At 36.7% G+C, this 20,450-nt stretch overlaps 1 protein-coding gene across 1 annotated transcript in view; it reads left to right on the top strand.

Annotated features, from left to right (window-relative positions):
- Window positions 1-20,450, top strand: part of DNAJC15 (DnaJ heat shock protein family (Hsp40) member C15) — an 89,784-nt gene that overhangs the window by 17,455 nt on the left and 51,879 nt on the right. Inside the window, exons 2-3 of the mRNA XM_004376607.2 lie at window positions 5,584-5,635; window positions 8,114-8,187. Of these exons, the coding sequence (XP_004376664.1) occupies window positions 5,584-5,635; window positions 8,114-8,187 (126 nt within the window). The remainder of the gene's footprint in view (window positions 1-5,583; window positions 5,636-8,113; window positions 8,188-20,450) is intronic.

Raw genomic sequence — 20,450 nt, 5'->3', positions numbered from 1 at the left:
ATTTTTTTTCAAATTTCAAGTTGATTTTAACTCACAAGTTAAGTATTTTAACTCACAAGTATTTTTACTTCCTTATCAATTATTTATGCTCAGAAAATATAAACTGATTTTAAGATCAATTGAATTAAAATATAGGTAAAGAGGTAAATAAAGTACAGCCCCCTTCCAATAAGGAATTTTAATTCCAGTAGAGAAATGGGTTTTTGATGAGCTGTGTTTATACTTTGTCCTTTCAGTGTTTATAATTAAGAGTTGATTGCATAGTTTTTGGTCACTTATTGAGCATCCTTATTTGCTCCAATGACCTACCTAATTTGGCTTAGTTTTGCTGTTGTTTTTAAAGTTTGCTATGCCTTTTGTGTGTGTGTGTGTTTTAAAATAAAGTTAGTCTTTAGAAATAGAGGTTAATTCTGGCATCAGTATTATATTGCTGAATGAATAAAAATTGAAATATATATGACAGGTCTTCTGATGTGCTCTAAGATCTCAAAGGTGGATGAGACACCCTCCTTGGCCTTTTTTCACAGGAGTTCTTATGTTGGAGCTTGTGAACTGAAGGGCTTCAGGGAAACCCATGAATCCCCTCAAATTATGTACAAAAAGTTTATAGTGTACATATATTTGTGTTTTTCTTGGGAGATGGTCCATAGATTTCATCACATTTTTGAAAGGCTGTTGATACTCAGAAGAGGCTAAAGGAGACAGTACACATCTAACCATAATTTAGTAATAAGGATCAAAATAAAGATCTTTGGGAGTCCAGAGCAAGAGGAGATTAGCATAGAATAAACATTGGAGGCCCGTCATGTTCACAAACCCACATAGGACTCATTTGATATAGGCCTCTCTAGGTCTAGGTTGTCATGAGTCAAAATCAACTTGATGGCAACTGGTATATGTCTAGGTCTGTCAGTTTGTCATACTGTAGTGGCTTGCATGTTTTGCTGTGATGCTGGAAGCTGTGCTATGCTACCAGTATTTCAAATACTAGCAGGGTCACCCATGGTAGACAGGTTTCAGTAAAGCTTCCAGACTAAGACAGACTGGGAAGAATGGCCTGGTGATCTACTTCCAAAAATTAGCCAATGAGAACCTTATGGATCACAACAGAACATTGTGTGACTCACTTGCTTTGGACACATCAGCAGGAGGTATCAATCGTTGGAGGAGGACATCATGCTTGGTGAAGTAGAAGGCCAACAAGGGCAAGAGAGACCCTCAGTTAGATGTATTGGCACAATAGCCACAATAATGGATTCAAACATACCAGCAATTATGAGGAGAATGCTGCACTGGGCAGCGTTTTGTTCTGTTGTACATAAGGTCATCATGAGCTAGAGTCAACTCAACAGCAGCTGTCTATCTATGAAGGTCTAGGACCAAGTTTGCCTTGTTCCAGACTACATCTTTTTGTGCAGTATAGTAACTGGTATGTAGTGACGTTTGTATCAGTCAGGGTCCTAGCAATAACAGATGGACTCAAAGGTTTATTTGAAGATAGTTTAATGAAGGGACTATTTACAGAGGTATGGCCATGGTTAAGGTAACCAAAAAGGGATGTTGGATCACCAGGGACTAGCAACAGCTGGAAGCTGTTAAATCCACCAAGGTGAAAGGAGAAGAGAATGGGATCTAAGTTTCAGAACCCAGTGAGAGTTTTGGTCATGGAAGAGGAACCACTCAACAGGAGCTTTGGCCAAAGAAGAAACATAGCAGGAAAGAAATGAGGAATAAATAGTAACCATTAACTCTCTTTCCTTATACCCTCTGTTTTCCTGCTGGTACCTCCTCCACTGGCAAAATCCAGTTGGAAGATAGAGGACAAGTGAGGACTGGATAATGTATTCCTTAGATACGAGGGGAGGCAAAGGTACAGAGCAAGGCAGAGAAGGGTGGAGAACGGATCTGGAGGGACGAATGGAGAATTATCAGCATAATGCTTAATGCTTATTTATTGAATTAAATTGAATTATTATTATTAAACACAACTTAGCCTTACATATTGTTTGAATAAGGTGAAGATTTTGTTGCCTAATGGTTTAACATTTTCCTATATAAATGCCTTTGAAATAAAATCTTAAAATAAAAATCTCTTTGGAATTGTAGAGGCCACCATCTGTCTCTTTTCTATATTTTGAGTAGTTGAAATAGTAAAAATGACACAATATTTATTAATCTGTAAAATTTGAAATTAGAATAACTCGACTTTTCAAATCTTTATGTGTTTTAAATATGTATTTTTCAGAATGTAAAAATTTGAGGTTTTTCATTCAGAGAAGACCAGTTCATTTTCTAGGGCGTACCTTGAAACCCACGTCTATGAATCTTCTCTTAACCACTTAAACTAATTGAAGGGTTTTCATAGAACTTTATTCATACTTCTGTTACACCACGTATATTCAGTAGTATCTAGTTATTTTTATTAATATTAAAAACAGTTCATATTTACTGTTTACCATGTGCCAAGCCACTGTGCTAATTCCTTTACATATGTTATTACATTTTATACTCACAGTTACTCCAGGAACTGTAGATACTGTTGTTAGGTGCTTGGAATGCGTCAGTGGACAGAACAAGTTCTATAAAGGCCAGAGATCTTTATGTTCTGATATTGATATTTCTACACTCTTTGTTGTTGTTATTGTCAGTATTTCCTGGTTACTCTTGAGGCTGAGTCCCTTTTCATATGTTTATTATTTAGAGTTCTTTTTCTCTGAAATCCCTGACCATGACCTAGTCTTTTGCCTATTTTTCTGTTGGATTGTCTGCCTTTTTATTACTGATTTGGAGGAATTCTATACGTATTTTGGATATGTGTTCGTTTTCTGTTATATATGTCGCAAATTGATTTCTCCCATTTTGTGGCAAATTCAGGCTGAAGCATTAAGAATACGTAGAATTTGAGTAGGCAAAGATGTGAGTTTCTAGTTGGATGAAGAATAAAGGTTTTAAGGGAGGAAAATGTAATGCACATATGAAACAGTTGAGTGGGAAGTATATCACCAGGCTTTTCTGTTACCGGATGGAAACCCCAGGTTCTTCCTCGGCATGACTCGTATTGGCCAATAAACGAGAGACCAAGGTGGGAGAACAGGAAAGGCACCTTTATTTCATTGTACAAGGAAAAAGAGTCAGTTGGAGCTGCTGCCGCCAAGACTGCTTGTCAAGGGCAGACAGGCAAGTTCCTTTTAAAGGGGTTTACAAGTAGGGAGTACATACAAATTATGTCAGCAACATCCTTAATCATACTATGCAGGTGCAGTGGGGTTACATAAAAGCAGAATTCAAATGCAAAGCTGGGGGGAAGGAAGCCAAGCAAAGAAAATAGGATTCATAATACAGTACTGTGGGGACTGTCTCATTTCTTTTGAGGCACTTGTGAGTGGACTTGAACCTCCAACCTTTCGGTTAGCGATGAAGTGTATTAACTATTTGCACTACCCAAGGCCTCCTGAAATGTCCTTAAAGTGAACCATGACTGTTGTTCCCGTCTAGTCGATTCTGACTCCTGGTGACCTCCATGTGTGCAGAGTAAAACTGCTCCATAAGGTTTTCAAGGCTGTGACCTTTTAGGAGCAGATCACCAGGCCTATCTTCCGAGGCGCCTCTGAATGGATTCAAGCCACCAAACTTTTGGCTAGTCGTCAGCACTTAACCCTTTGTGCCACCCAGGTACCCATTAAGGTTAAAGTTGTAACTTAGCTCAAAATATATACACCAGGGAAGTTCTGGAAAATGGCAAAAATCTATATACCTGAACAGAGCATCTTTAAATCACCACTCACCTCCCTTCTGTCCTGGAATAATTAAGGCTCGACAGCCTGAAGGGAACCTTGAAGACTATTTTGCCTCTCTGGGTCACTAGCTTTAGGCTTTCCCTCTTCTGCCAAGAAATGAATCCTGCTTTACTGAAATTGTCCTAGTGTCATTGCCTGGTGGTGAGGTGTGTCTTAGACCTGAGACAGAGAAGGAGAAGCCTAGATAAACGTTCCCTAAGGGATCTGTAAGAGTTAAACCAGTTGTTGTTGAGTAAATTCCAATCACAGCGACCCCATGTATGTCTGAGTGGAACTGTGCTCCATGGCTGATTTTTTATAAGTAGGTCCCAGGCCTTTCTTCTGGACTCAAACCTCCAAACTTTTGGTTGGCAGCTAAGCATATTAACTGTTTGCACCACCCAGGGTCTCCAAGAAAGAGTTAGTGGATATTAAAGTTTGAGCATCTTCACACAGCTGCCCTTTCTGACCTGATGTTTCTCATTATAGAGCTGTACCTTGAAGGTCTGGGGCTTTGATTTCCTAAGACTAGGAGTATATTCCTGTTCTGATCTTGAAGACTACCAGCTGAAGGGCTTTTTGGTTTAGCATCCCTTGAGTCTCAACCTCTATCTTACGATGTCTGCACCAATGGGAAATGAATCCATTCTGTTCCCTAGTAGAGATTAGTCTAGCTCTTTTTAAATCTGTGCTGGATCTTATGGGTTTACCTCTCTCACCACTAATCAGACAAAAACGTTCCTGTGGTGACTCTCCTTAATTCTGTATCCTTCAGAATTTGACTGCAAGTGACTGAAAACCAAAAATTCTGGGCTTAGGAAGATAGAACATTTGTTTTTATCTCGTGTAAATAGAGGCAGCTTCATGATCACTGGGGGCATGGGTGCCCTTTATCTCATTGTTCCTCTTTCTTTACCCAAGATGGCTGTTCCAGGTATAATTTCTACATTCCAGCCAGCAGATAGGAGGAATGGAAAAGGAGAAGTGCACCCCCCACCCCCTTTAAGGCCTTATCAGAAGTTGCCTGCAGCACTGTGCTCACATCCTGTAAGCCAGCGGTAGTTGATGTAACCGTACTACATCTAAGGGAGGCACGGAAATGCATGTCTGGCTAAAAATATAAATTCTTAATCCTGTAGTAGAAAATGAGAACAGGGATTGGGACACAACCATTAGTGTGTTCCACATAAACCTTTTTTAATTTTGACTTGAATATTTTTCCTGTGGTGTTTGAGAAGAAAAGCACAGAATAATACGGAGTATATAGCCAATTTTAAGTAATTTTTGTCAGAATGATAAATTCTTGGCTCTTTAAAAAAAATTTTACATTGGTCTAGAAGGGTAGAAATAAATTAGTTTGACTTCTTTCTTAAACATAGATCTAAGGTTTTATTAAATTTTTAAATATAGCAAATGCCGTTGAGCATATCAGAGGTAAAATATGGAGGAAGAAATACATGCCTTTTATCTTTATAGAAGATAATAAAAATATTAAATCCTCAAATTATGAATACTCTATAGAAGACATTTTAACAGCAAGTAACATAAAAGCCGTTAGTTTGAATGAATTCAAATATATGGAAATGAAATGAAAATCTAGAATTATTTTAGTTCACTGACAATTAGCTGATACAGTGAGCAACAGATATAATACCTTTGACCTTGCAGATTTTTTGAAGTTCTATTCTTCACAGCAGAGCTTGAAGAAAATGTAGTATTTAACATACTTATTCTCATTATTAAAAGTGATTTACCTTTAAAACTCAGTGTGTAATGCTGTAAGTGATAGTCGTTTTTTCCTCCATAGGCAAGAAGTTTGATAGCTGTAGGACTGGGTGTTGCAGCCTTTGCCTTTGCAGGTAAGATAAATAAAGAATACACATCAATAAATGTTGCAGGAGAAATATTTCTAAATAGCTTTCATAGTGATTCGTGAACAGTCCCTTATTTGCTCAGGTTTTTGGTTTTATACATTCCCATTTTTTCTACCATTTATAGTCACTGAGCATTTGTCAATATAGCAAAATCTAGATAAAGTTTGTAGTGAAGAAAATGAATGAAGCGAAAGCTAGGAAAACTAGCTCCAATAGTGGTTGATCTTCCTGGCTTTTTTTTTTAGTTTGAGTTACAGTGTACTATTAAAAAAAATCTTTAATATGAAACAATGTAAGTGATATGGGGCTTATTCTCCCATATTTATTTTTTCTTGCAGATGGGGCTACACATTTTCTGAGCTGTCATTTCTTTCTGATGAGCATAGATGTTCCCTGTAGTGTATTTATTACTTCATCTTTGAACATATTTGTGTCATTTTTTCAATAAACCCAGGAGAATTTCTTTTACTGCCTAACTTAACTTTTTAGAAAGCATAGCTGTAAAGATTAAAAGGAAGACTGTTGTATGTTTTAGTCATTAAATTATAGTTTTAAATTACATAGCTATTCCCTAATTAAATGTTTATCGGAGAGCATTTCCCTGTTAACCTTTGTGTTTCTAAGTTCCTTGTCAATTGGGTCTTCTTTTTAGGTGAAGCTCCATTCCATTGTAGTTGTATGGAGTTCAGTAAGATCCAGTAGGAGAATGGAACAGAAAAGGGGTTTTTATTTGTTTGTTTGTTTTGTTTTACATGATATTTAATTTCACATAACTTTCATTTAAAGAACTTTAACAGTAAGAACTTTAAAGTTAAAAAGGTCAGTGGTTCAGATCTTCTCCATCTCTCTGCCATTAGGGTATTGTGTCTCATTAAATAACTATAGTTAACTAATTTCCGAAGATTCATGACAAGATCCATACAAGAAAATTTTAATTTTAATTATTATAGTAGAGTATAGTAGAGGCATAGTTACTAGAAATTCAAACATAAGATTTTCATTTTGAATTAGAGAATGCTCTACTTTTTCCAAAGTTGTCATTCTAAAATGAGTATAATTGGTGTGTGTATACTGTATAGATCATACTGTTGCCACATTCATATTACTAATGAGAATATTAACAGGGAGATTTCTTCCAGAGCCAAAGACAATTGAATACGAGTATTTAGGAGAAGGTACACTTAGACTTGCCTAGGCCTTCTGGTCTATGGTTAAATTAAGCCTAAAGATGTCACTTCTTCAAGCATTTCACTGCTTTTTTCCACTGGGACAGGAGGTCAGTTAGCTGCCTGGTTTTGATTTTGAAGAAATTTGAGGCAATTGAAAAGCTACATTTTGTACTATTGTGAAATCAAATGAAAGATTACATGTATATGATAAGAGATTTGGACAAGTTAGGGTTTCAGCTTCGTTTAATTTAACTTAGTGTTCTCCTGGATCCCAAGAGCTTTTTATTCATCCTTAGGTTGGCTGCTTCACATTTTCCTGTTTCTGGCATCCTGTTTTTAACTCTAATGTATGTCATTTGCAGAGGAATAAGAGTATAATCAGGCAGATAAGGTCTCCTAAAAGATCTATGTAGCTGAACTTTCACGGTAGAAACTAATGGATTTGCAGATAAGCTTATGGCTAGAAATGGAATTAAAGTCTGGAGTGTCATAGACTAGTTTTCCTAGGAAGACTTTTGGAAAAAGAGGCCCTAGTGATTGCTCTGTAGTAGACAAGCGTTCTGATCAAGATGCAAAAGGTAAATTACTCAGATACTACAATTGTATCTTGTTTTATGCTCCCAAAACAATTTAGGACCTGTTTTGCTATTGATTCATAGTTGTCAGGAATCAGGGGAGTTGTAATTCTTAGGATGGCTAAGAAAGGAAAACACTAAAATAAGTTTTTAGAGAGAGTAGTCATCCTCAATGAGAAAAACTGATAATTAAGATCTTTGGTATATATTTCCTATGTAATTGCATTTTTACTTTAAAGGTAACCCCATTGAAATCTCTTCCATATTGTGTGGGTGATAAGCAGTATTTGTTTTCTCTATAAATCAAAGTGATTATCAGCTTAAAAAGCAATGTAATTTTTTAGATTCATAAACATTTTTATAAATAAAGGGATTTTATCAATAGTTGTGAAGAAAGTACTAGAATGTTACCTTTTGTGATATAAAACATTGTATAAATGTCAGATACTACATAAACATTGAAAATTTCTAATTGAGCGATCATGAACTAGAACTTGATAAATGTAATAACTGTGATAATGGTATTAAAATGAAATCCTTTCCTACATTCACTAAATTAGAAATTTAAAAAATATGTCTGTCCTGGTAAATTTTTGAAATATTTATTGAAATAACATGTGTAAATTAAACTATTGATAAATACTGTGGTAATCACCTTAAGGGTATTGATTTGACTTTGATTATAGAAAACGTTTGCTTTTATTCCTTTTACCGTTTAGGTCGCTATGCATTTCAGATCTGGAAACCTCTAGAACAAGTAATCACAGAAACTGCGAAGAAGATTTCAAATCCTGTAAGTTAAAGGTGGCTTTAGTGGGAAACTTATTTTGATTTTTGTTTATATGCTGTATTTGACAGTAATTCAAGAACATGTCTTGGGTTTTCTAACCCTCTTTGTTTATAGAAGTTTACTTTTTTCCAGGGCTTCAAACCGTAATTTTTTCCATTCCAATTATCGTTCTGGTTCACCAGAATTTTAAAAATTTGGTTCTGTGCAGTTTTGCTTCATCAACCATGACTGAACCAATTTGAACCTGTTTTTTACTCTCTGATCTCAAATTTATATTCTGTAAATGGATAACCTGGAGCAATTTCATCTGAAGAAATATGGCTACCAGAATTGTTTCTTATATTGCAAATAATATTGCATTTTTATATTAACTCGAATTTTGTTCATCCCACGATTTTGTATTAGTTTTGAAAGTAGCAATATTAAACTATTTCTTTCTACACATTCATTAATAATTAAATCTAAAGTGACAGTGATGTTCAGTTTTAATCACTGTCTCAAAACATTTCAGTACAAAGAAAAATATGATGTAAAATATATTTTGTTTTAAATTCTATTTTTTAAATATACTAAAATTCACTGCAGCACTGAGTCACATTAAAAATAGTATTGTGATAAAAACATTCCTAACATACTGTATAAATATTAAATTGAAGATACAAAATACTTTTTTAGTAGGAGATTCTCAGCTTAATACTATAAAATACTCTGAAAACAAACTTAATTTTGAAGTAGGTGACATTTTACTACTAATACTTAATTGTTGTTGTTGTTAGGTGCCGTTGAGTTGGTTCCAACTCATAGCGACCCTATAGGACAGAGTAGAAGCCCCACAGGGTTTCCAAGGAGTGGCTGGTGGATTTGAACTGCCTACTTTTTGGTTACTAACACTTAATAATCACGTAAAATTGATAAGAATTTATTCACCAAACAGTAGAATAGAAATACAAAGTGTGCTATCATACCTAATACATCAATGCATAAACGCAAAGCACAGTAAAATATTTAATACTTTAATATTCACCCCAGTTCTGAGCTGAAGAATTGCCGTAACATTACTTAAAACATTTTATTACAAATATGGATTTAATTCATATGCAATTATACAGTTCATTTAGAAAACATCATTGCAGTAAATCATAATTACACCTAATTAAAAAGAACGTCCTCTAATATTTTTCCATTAAGCTAGCCCTGTTGTCTCACAAGATGAATTTCAAACCTGAGAAAGCTCTCTCAACACTGACTGAGTAGATGGTGCTCTCAGGACTACCATAGCAATTTCATGTAACTGGGGATATTGTGAACGGTTTTCTTCCCAAAATTCAAAGCTTGTTAATGTAGAGTCAATATTAACACTACAGTCATTCGGTCTTAATTTAACTTTTTTTTTCATTTTGAGAAATAATTCTATCTCATCAACATCATCATTTGAAACGAGAGTATTCCCTGAATTGCTTTCCTTGTTACACTGTCACTATTGCTCCTTTTCAGATTTTCTATCATTTCCCAGATGCTTTTTAAATGTAATGCAGCCTTCACCTTAGGTTCAGAATTAATTAGAATTGGATAACAAGCATCTAGATAAACTGCTCCTAATACGCTATCATTTTCAATGATAACTTTTTCTCTAACATTAAATTTTTCAATCAGTGTGTTTCCAGATGTATTATTAAGAGTTCTTAATTTAGCTTAGTTTCCACCCACATACCAAAAACATCACTCATGATTAATTATTCACTTTGCAATCTTACTGTAACTTTCTTTAAAGGTTTTTAAGTTTCCAAAATTAATTTGACGTATGCTCATTTGTCATTAGAAAAGTTATATTTCATATTATTATCAGATAGTACATCACAGAGATTTTTGCATCTTTGTAAGATTTCTAACATGGTGTATATACTGTTGCATCTTGTTGGGTAATCCAGTACAGGCTTCCTTAAATTATTTTCCTAAAATTTGGTAGACAGTATCAGACTACAAAGTGTTCGAATGAGTTCATGACATTCTTCTAAAAATTCTTCCAATTCAGCATCCTTTATTGCATCTTTAATAACTAATTGAAGTGTGTGTGCAGCACACTTTATACCAGTCAGTCTTTTCTTATGTACTTTGTCACTTTCATCACACTCTGTGGTGGTTAATGTCTGCAAGTCAGAGTGCTGTACGTAAGAATCTTCAAAATTGTCATTTTGCCCTGACATTTGCCACTCGATTTAACTATAATTTCTGAGAAAATCAAGAAATTTAATATTAGAGCCATTTTCTGTGGTTACTAAATAAACGTTGTACTTCTTTAAAATTTGATAGACCTTTTTTTATACAGACCTGTGTGTCTTTCTTTTAATTCTTTCATTCCCATTGTCAACAGATGTATCTTACCATCTTCTGCAAACTGAATGTTAATTCCTAAAATTCACCAATTTAATCCACTAGCAACATCCACTTTCAAAGAAAATATTTGTTTTTCTAGATTACTACTAATTTTGGAGCTAAGTTTTAAGAACAAATGAAGTATCATTTCCCTAATACTCCCTTAGTTCATTGAAAAATTTTGACCAGCTGAAACAATAATTGGATTTAAAGTTTTATGGAATCTTGTATATTAAATTAACTCAAATGAACAACTGTTAACAGTAACTAATTCAACAGATGCATTGACAATTGTTGATCTAATTCCACCTGAAGGCATTCTGGAACAGCAAACTCTGTATGCTATTTTCTATTTCTTGAATTTAAGTATCACACTTAAAAAATGTGAACAATGTACGTTTAAAATGTTTATACTCACCTGACAAATTTCCATTCACATGAAACTGTTCAGAACTAGATGCAATTTAACCAGCTGGTTCAGATTTCTGCCTACAAGTATTCTCAATTGCGAAGCCTTTCTCACATCTTTGGTGGGCACAGCTCACGTTATTGTGCGAGAGGTCAGGCATGGAGCAGAAACAGCAAACTCTGGCCTGTGAATCATCTCTCGTAACAGTCATCACCTATAGCTGTGGCTGCGCAGTGTCGCCTGCTGAAGCAACGAACTGTGCCCTTACCAGCCGTGAGCCAGAGAAGCATTTGGCATACATGGGCACGAAATGCAAAATCAAACAGAAATGGTCCAGTAATCTTGCTTACAACTTAAAAATTATCACTGAACTGAAAATAGCTGAGCGAAAAAAATAATGGTTTTCACTTTCAGTTCGGGTTCAGAAAAACATGTTTTTGATTCAGATTTCAGTTTCACTACATTGAAAATTTCAGGGTTTTTTTCGGTTTTGGTTTTCAGTTTTGTTCAGTTCGAAGCCCTGCTTCCTTCATTATATCATCATGGATTTTGTCTAATTTATTGATTTAGTTTCTTTTAAGGTTTTTGATCATGTTACCTTTATATCTAACTTTATTCCTAGTTTTAACATCTAATTATTATACTCCTTTTAGTAGTATTACATCAACTTTGAGATAGTTTATTTTCCCTTTTTAAGTACAGTGTTTGCAAAAGCTAATATCATTCGTTTATTCAGTAAACATTTGGTGAGGGTCCACTGTATAATAAGCCCTGTGCCTGGAACTGGGAATGGATGGTGAACAAAACAGATATGGTCCCTACCCTGATGGAACTCACCCAAGAGTTTATTTCATCTTGAAATTTGAGACTTGTCTCCTTCTACCACCATCTCAAAATAAAGTTACAAGACAGAATTCCATCCATGAAAATCCTGTAGCGCTTATACCTTCACCTACCAGCATTGTAGCTGGGTCTAATGAGCTGAATCTAAGTGAAGAATGAACGATAGCAGGCATTTAAAAAGCTGCAGCCTGGTGAGCTGTGGTTTGTGACCACTGAAGACAATGCAAAGAAAATTTATTGAAGCAGTGCAGCATAAACATTGACTTCTGGGAACTAGAAGCAGATCTGGAATAGATCAGCTTGACTTGCAGCAATTTGAGATTGAATGGCTTATTTTAGCAAAGACATAACAGACTTGTGAGGCTTAGTTAGCCATGAACAATGACTGTTCTTTCAAAGCATGACATACGGACAGATAATTAAACTTAGTTTCAAAAAAACTGCAAATGATTTTGCATACCTATAAATGCATGTCTGTGATTAGAGGGAGCATATGTTTATTTTTTGTTTTCCTATTTTTATTTTATTTGCTAAAATACTGGTAAGTGTCAGTGTTCATTCAATAAATATTCATTGAGCACCTATGACATGTCAGGCATTATTGTAGGCAGTGAATATAGTCATGGACAAGACAAAGACATTGCCCTCTAGGGGCTTACGTTTTAGTGGAAACAGACAATAAACAAAGATGTGTAATATCAAGAAGTGCTGAGTGCTTTTAAGAAACTAAACCAGGGTAAGAAGTTAAATAATGGCAGAGAAGGATCTCTATATTAGATAGGTCAGAGAAGGCCTCTCTGCAGAGAGGAGGGAGCAGGCCACGTAAGCATCTGAAGGGAGAGCTTTCCAGCTAGTGGTAACACTGACCACAAAGACCCAGAGGTAGAAATGAGCTTAGCATGTTCAAGGAGCAGCAAGAGTAACTCCAGTGGAATGTGTAAAGGGAATAGTGATAGCTTGGGGCCAGATCAGATAAGGCCTCATGGGCTGTGATTAAAAACTTCAGATTTTACGAAGTGTGATGGGAAGCCTTTAGAAGATTTTGAGCAGGGAGGCAGTGTGATTCACATTTTAGATTATGACTGCTTGCTGCATAGAGTATAACTAGAGTGAACCAGAGCAGAAGCTGTGACACCAGTTAAGAGAGTATTGAGATAGTCCGGGTAATGGATGGCGATGGCTTGAAATAGAGTAATAATTGTGGAGATAGTGAAATAGTTCTTTAAATCAGTGTTATTTATGTCTTTCCATAGTTTATAAACAATAAATAGGCACTGTGATTGTCACTAAATCTCTGTTGCTCAAAAGAGAATATTCAAGACTCGAGTACCGACAGGCTCTCCCTTCATTTTTTAAAAAGCTTGATTTACTTTGAAGCCTTAGTGTCTTTTTGTTTTTAAATCTCACCTTTCTTTTTCACATACTCTGTTTTTATTTTGCTAGAATACTGCCTAGAGTAATTTTTCATATGGAATGCATGGATGGTGAATGTTTTTAAAGTTCTTCTCCGTTAAACAGTTTATTTATTTCGCTCTCACTATTAATCAGTCATTAGCCGCTGGCTGCTTGAAATCCGGTGGTGTCCGTGTCCAAAAGTCTCTGCTGAGACTAAGACTCTCAGTGCCTGTGTTCCTACTTTCCTGCATTGTTTTTTTAGATCTCTGGAAGAATTTATGATTTTTTTCTCTTTATTATCCATGTTCTAAAATTTCACAAGAGCTCTTAGTGAGCACTATTTGAAAATTGTCTTTTTAGTTCCATAATACTTACAGTTTTTCTTTAATTATTTCTTCCCTCCATTAGCTCTCATCTTTGCATCTGGCACTTATATTAGAGAGGTGTTGGACTTCTGAGTCTGTCCTCCATGTCGCTTAACATTTTATTGCTTATTTTCCATCTCCTTAATCTGCATTCTACACTATTTCCACAGTTTATTTTTCAGATCACCAGCTTAGACTTTAGTGATAGCCATTTTACTGTTCAGTCCATACACTGAATTTTTTGCCTCAGTAATTTTTTAATTTCTAAGAATTCTTTCTTGTTTCTCTTTCATAACGACCTGTTCTTTTATGGATGCAATAGCCTTTTAGATATCTCCAAAGACACTAATGAAAATTTTTAAGGTTCTCTTCTGCTTCCTGCTTTATCTCTTTCCTTCAACACCAGTTGTTATTTGTTCATCTTGTTTCTTTTTTTTTTCCCACAATACTGAGTTTTTCAAATGTCTGATGATCCTTGGTTGTTAGTTTATACTTACCAGAACGAAGTTGGTTAATATAAATAATGCTCTTGGTTTTCCTCAGCAGCTGGGTAGGCTTGCTTCAACAATTTGAATGGAAGAGTTGACAGTGGGCCTTGAATATGTAGGTGGATTATGTCAATAGGCATGTCTTCCAAAGCAAAGAGCCCAGAGGCAGGCTTGGGACCTCTGAAGTTTGGGAGAGGTTGAGTACTATGTGTATTCTACTCCTTCTCATTGTCACCCCTTTCCTCCTGCCTCAGTCCTTCTGCATTCTGAAATGGGATCTGCTGGTACTCCCCTTTGCTTCTCTTGGGTTCCAACACCCACAATAAGATGCATCCTCAGGCATATGACTCTCTTTCCTAACCTGAGGGCAAAAGTGGCAGATGCCTAGCCCCTTACTCTGTGTATTAGTGTAGTAAGGATGATCTATCTCAGCTATTCTGGTTTAATTAATTACCCTGATATTACTTTTTGAACTTGTTGAGTCTGAATTTAGTGTTTTCTTCTTGGTTCCCTTGCAAGGGCATCTTTCATTTGGTGTTTGGGGCTGCTGTGATTTTTCTGTAAGTCCACTCTTAACCTGTTTTCAATGTTCCAGGATTTCTTTAAACTATCTGCTCTGCTACTAGTCCCATTTCTTCTTATCTAGGCCTATTGTGGATTTTTTTTTTGTTTAGAATTTTTTTTTCTCATTTCAAAAGCACTTTGAAAAGCAAAAGACCATTGTTATTCAGTCTGCTGTTTGAACCAGTATTCATTTGCTTGTTTGTTAATGTATTAATGTATAGTATTGACTTGACTAATGTTTAATTACCCCTATTTTTACTTTTTATCTTGTGGAAAAAAATGAGTCATTCCTCTTCTATTGAGGATTTTGTCTACTTGTGAATTTGTCTTTTTATTTGAGTATAATTTTTAAAAATTGAACTCCCAGTTGTTTTATGGTCAAGCGAAATTCATGGAAATAACACTAATAGAGAAAAATGTCTTTCTGTGGCTGTATAAATGAATCAGGCTATTATAAATAATAAAAGTTTCAGAATGATATAGTCCTTCTCTGGTTGTGTAAAAATGGTGTGGGGGCAGCATCTAACCTCCCCTAACTTCACAAGGGGGAAGGAGAATCAAGATCAACAGCCCAAGGCTGATTCTCCTGAGGCAGAAGTCGGACATGCCTCTTCCCTCCAACCTTTTTACCAATTCTAACACCAACCATCCTTCCCATGACACTCTACTTCTCTGCTGGGTTTAATAATTTGTTGCAGTGGCCACACTCACAGACAGTACTCATGATTATGGAGTTTATTAGGGAAGTAACAGGTTACAGTTCAGGTTCAGGAGTGCTGAGAATACAGTTCTTCTATCAGGACAGCCTCTTCTCAGCCATGCCTGCAGGCATGCCTCTCTGACCCTCAGCCCCTTGGCCTCTTGACCCCTTGGCTAGGCATCTGCAGTCTTCTGGCAAGTGTTAAAAACTCTTTTAGCTCTGCCAGTAAGTGGCCGGAGGCACCCCACTCTGCCAGCAAGCCTCATGCCTGAAGGCACTCAGCTTTCTCACTCCCTGGGCCAGGAAGCCCCACTACAGCCGTCTCTTGTTGGTTTCCTGATTCCTGCCGTTTCGTGCCACCATCTCTCACTGTCTTCCGTGTTACAGCTCCTCTCTCTGTCTCCTGGATCTAAGAAGTTTTCAGTGCAGGGATCCCAGGTCCAAAGGATGTGCTCTACTCCTAGCTCTTCTTTGATGGTGGTGTTGTGATCCTCTCCTCCTGCCTCAGGGATGGCTGATTTTAACCCTAGTGGGATGGCAAAATTGGTCAATTCCCTCATTAGGGTTCCGTATACCTTATTTGCATGGTCCTACTCCCACAAGGGTGCCCTGCACTTATTTACATTATCAGCAAGCTATCCAATCCCCTTGATGGGCCACAAGCACCTTATTTGCATAGTCCCACCCAGTCATTTGGTGTGAGTTGCAAAGACTATGGCTAGAAGAGCCACATTAAGTAATTCACTGCACCACAGTTGTCTGGAGGACTTCTGTGTTTCAAACTGTTGACTGAGTGAATTAACTAATGAAGATGTGTTTAACTTGGGTTATTTCATGGCACTAGAGCAGTTTAGGGGCCCTGGTGGCACAGTGGTTAAAGCGATGAAGTGCTAACTGAAAGGTCGGTGGTTCGAACTCACCAGAGGCTCTCAGGAGAAAGATATGGCAGTCTGCTTCTGTAGAGATTTATAGCTTTGGAAACCCTATGGGGTCTCTAAGAGTTGAAATCAACTCAAACGCAATGGGTTTGGTCTGGGTGTAGGGTTGCTATGTGTTGAAATTGACCCAACAACAGTGGGTTTTTATGTATAGCAGTTAAAGGATCCCTGGTGATGCAGTGATTAAGCGCTCAGCTACTAACTGAAAGGTTGGCAGGTTGAACCCACCAGCTGCTCTATGGGAGAAAGATGTGAAAGTTTGCTTCTGTGAAGATTTACAGCCTTGGAAGCCCTATGGGGGCAGTTCTACTCTGTCCTATAGGGTCACTATGAGTCGGAATCAACTTGATTTTGGTTTATAGCAGTTAATGCTAATTTTAGAGGAAAATAATTTTGGCTTCTGTGCAGTAGGGTCGCTATGAGTTGCTATGAGTTGGAATCAACTCGACGACAGTGAGTTTGGTTTTTTATTGGTTGTGCTTTATACATATTTATGAATAGAATAATACAGAATAGTAATGTGTAAGGTCCAGCGTGTGTTTCAAAATAGACAGTAACATAAACCTGGTGGAATTCTACTGTTTCTGTTCTTGGAAATCCTATTAGAAAAAACACAACTTATCTACTTCATGTATTCATGATAGAGTTGTTCCTTAGAGTAATCTCCTTATGTTTCTAAGCGTTTCCTTTGGCACCCTTGCAGTGTTGCCAAAAATGGTCTGCTTTACCTTGTATCTATATACATTAATATAAGACAACGTTGGTATATTATTTGTAAAGTCTGTGAGTCGGAAACGACTTGATGGCACAAAACTTATACTTTATTTTTTTATTTAATTTTTTTCAGAAGGAGGGCATAGAGTTATAATTTTGTGCTTGCTCGTAACACAGATACTCATTTAAACAGAATAATAGATTAAAATGCTGTGATATAGACATTTTGTTCTACTTAATTTTGTTGTTGTGAGGTGCCATGGAGTCGGTTCCATCGAGCCCAACTTATAGCAACCTCATGTACAACAGAATGAAACACTGCCCGTTCCTACGCCATCCTCACAAATCGTTGTCATGTTTAAGTCCATTGTTGCAGCCACTGTGTCAGTCCATCTCGTTGAGGGTCTTCCTCTTTTTCGCTGACCCTCTATTTTACCAAGCATGATGTCCTTCTCCAGGGACTGATTCCTCCTGATAACATGACCAAAGTACGTGAGACCAAGTCTCGCCATCCTCGCTTCCAAGGAGCACTCTGACTGTATTTCTTCCAAGACAGGCTCGTTCGTTTTTCTGGCAATTCATGCTGTATATTAGTATTTTTTGCCAACACTGTAGTTCAAAGGTGTCAATTCATCTTTGGTCTTCCTAATTCATTGTCCAGCTTTCACATGCGTATGAGGCAATTGAAAATATCATGGCTTGGGTCAGGCGTGCCTTAGTCCTCAAAGTGACATCTTTGTTTTTTAACACTTTAAAAGAGGTCTTTTACAACAGATTGGTCCATTGCAATATTGTATTTGATTTCTTGACTGCTGCTTCCATGGGCGTTGATTGTGGATCCAAGTAAAATGAAATACTTGACAACTTCAGTCTTTTCTCTGTTTATCATTGTGTTGTTTATTGGTCTAGTTGTGAGGATTTGTTTTCTTTATGTTGAGGTGTAATCCTTACTGAAGGCTGTAGTCTTTGATCTTTATCAGTAAGTGCTTCAAGTCCTTTTCACTTTCAGCAAGCAAAGCTGTGTCATCTGCATATCACAGTTGTTACTGAATCTTACACCAATCCTGATGCCACATTCTTCTTCATATAGTCCAGCTCCTCAGATTATTTGCTCAGTGTACCGATTGAGTAAGTATGGTGATACAACCCTGACGCACACCTTTCTTGATTTTAAACCATGCAGTATCCCCTTGCTCTGTTTGAATGATTGCCTCTTGGTCTACATGCAGGTTCCACATGAGCACAATTAAGTGTTCTGGAGTTCCCATTCTTCACAATGTTATCTGTAATTTGTTATGATCCACACAGTCAAATGCCTTTACATAGTCAATAAAACACAGGTGGTGGAGTAGTTAAGTATAATGAGCAGTTTTGTTTTTTCTCTCTTCTTCTACTTTCCCATTTATAGCCCCCAAGTATTACATTTCTGTCCTCAAAAAATATACAGTTTTTTCAGGACAGTTGTGATGACTGCATATGTACAGATTGACTTACTTGTAAGTAAGGTCAGTATTTTAGGGTATGAGCCTCTTCCAGGTAACTAGATTTTAAGTAGCAATAACTGTGATATGCAGATGGCACAGCTTTGCTTGCTAAAAGTGAAAGGACTTAAAGCACTGAAATTCCTTTTCCCCCTGGGAAAACTAAAAGTAAAATAAAATTACTCAGGTACAATACTTGTTTTTCAGGTCAGTGAGCTTTGCAAATAGCTGGAATAACAATTCATGAAACATAATCAATTTACCTTGTTTATTATGCTGAAAGCTCAAAATTTTGGAGCTCCCTAAGGTAAATAAAGACTCATAGAAGTTTTTTTTTTTTTTCCTGAAGAAAAAATCACTGTATGTATGCATCTCAAGCATGATTTAAAAACACGAAGAACAACAAAGCAAATAATGCTCCTGTAAAAATGACTGTACCTGATTAAGTCAGTGATACTTTTATTTTGCCATGACACAGTCAACTAACCGTGTCGCATTTTGGGAGTAGGTATGTGTCTAGCAGAAGTTCTGCTCTCCCGAGAGAAACCTGAAAACCAGCTGCTCTTTCTGTGTTAAGTCCTTTGTTGAACATCCCACTCCTTTCCCAGTGTGTTTATCTATGTGCACATTCTCTCTGTGTATATTAAGAAAGATAGAAAATATGTCCAAGTTAGTACATGTACTTAAACAACTTTATTCACAAATTGTGGGGTAGGGGTGTTGCTTTTTTGTGGGTTTGTTCTGTTTCCTTATTAGATTGTCAGTAACTGAAACTTGGAATAGTACATCCTATTCCTCAGCACTGGTACATTAACAGATTACCATATATATAGTGAAGGACAGAATTTGACCTGTCTCACTTGAAAAGTGCCTGGCACATAGTAGGTGCTGAAATGTTGCTGAATGATTTAATTACCAGAGAATTCCTACCAAGTAGAAAGTTGTAACTTGCTGTTTAGAGAGAACCATACACATCAATAACCAGATTCGGCTCCCTGGGACTTGTTTTTTTAACCTCTGGTAATTTTCTTGGTTTCTTTTATTTAGTCCTTCTTTTTCTTAAAAAAAGTAATTGCACAATATATTCATTGTTGAAAATTTAGGAAGTAAAAATAAGCATAGAGAAGAAAACAGAAATCACTCATAATCTCACCACCCAAAAATAACATTTTGGTACGTATACTTTCAGATTTTATTTTATGCATACATACACTTACTTTATTTTTCCTTCCAAAAACATGGGTTCTTTTTTTAGGAACATGTATGTATGTAATCATATATGAATTATTTTCCCTTCTAAAAATTGAGTTCATACATCCTATTTCTCCTGAAAAAAGTTGTCTTTATTTACTGTCTCCCATTTCTTGCTTCCTGTTAACGCTTGAACCCACTCTAATCAAACTCTGATCCCCACCCCCACTGCTCTTGTCAAAGTCATTGGTAATTCCTTTTCACTAATCCAGGGGTCCGTTCTCAGTTCACATTTTACATGACCTATCAGAAGCATTTGCATCTGTCTTTTACTTCCTCACTTTTGGCTCTTGTTTTCCTCCACCTCACTGCCAGCCATTTTCAATCTTCTTTGCTGATTCCTCTCCATTTCTATGCCACTAAACTTTACAATAAGGAGCCCTAGTGCTGCAGTGGTTAAGCACTTAGCTGCTACTGAGAGGCCTGCAGGTGGACTTCACAGGGGAAAGATGTGTCAGTCTGCTTCCTTGTGTCTACTCTGTCCTGTAGGTTCGCTATGACACGGAGCGACTTGATGACAGTGGGTTTGGTTTGGGTTTAAACCTTGCAGTTCTCTAGGGTTCAGTCCTTGGGCTTGTTATCTGCACTCACTCCCTAGGCATTCTCATTTAGTCTCATAGGTATAAATGTTATCTGAACCCTGGTGCCATAGTGGCTAAGAGTTTGGCCACTAACCAAAAGGTCAGCAGTTCAAATCCACAGGCACTGCTTGGAAACCCTACAGGGGAGTTCTACTCTGTCCTAT

This window comes from Trichechus manatus, unplaced genomic scaffold (assembly GCF_000243295.1).
Source record: "Trichechus manatus latirostris isolate Lorelei unplaced genomic scaffold, TriManLat1.0 scaffold00044, whole genome shotgun sequence".
In the NCBI taxonomy this organism is placed as follows: Eukaryota; Metazoa; Chordata; class Mammalia; order Sirenia; family Trichechidae; genus Trichechus; species Trichechus manatus.
Note: the sequence above shows the minus strand (reverse complement) of the source record. Positions and strands in the feature narration are given on the sequence as shown.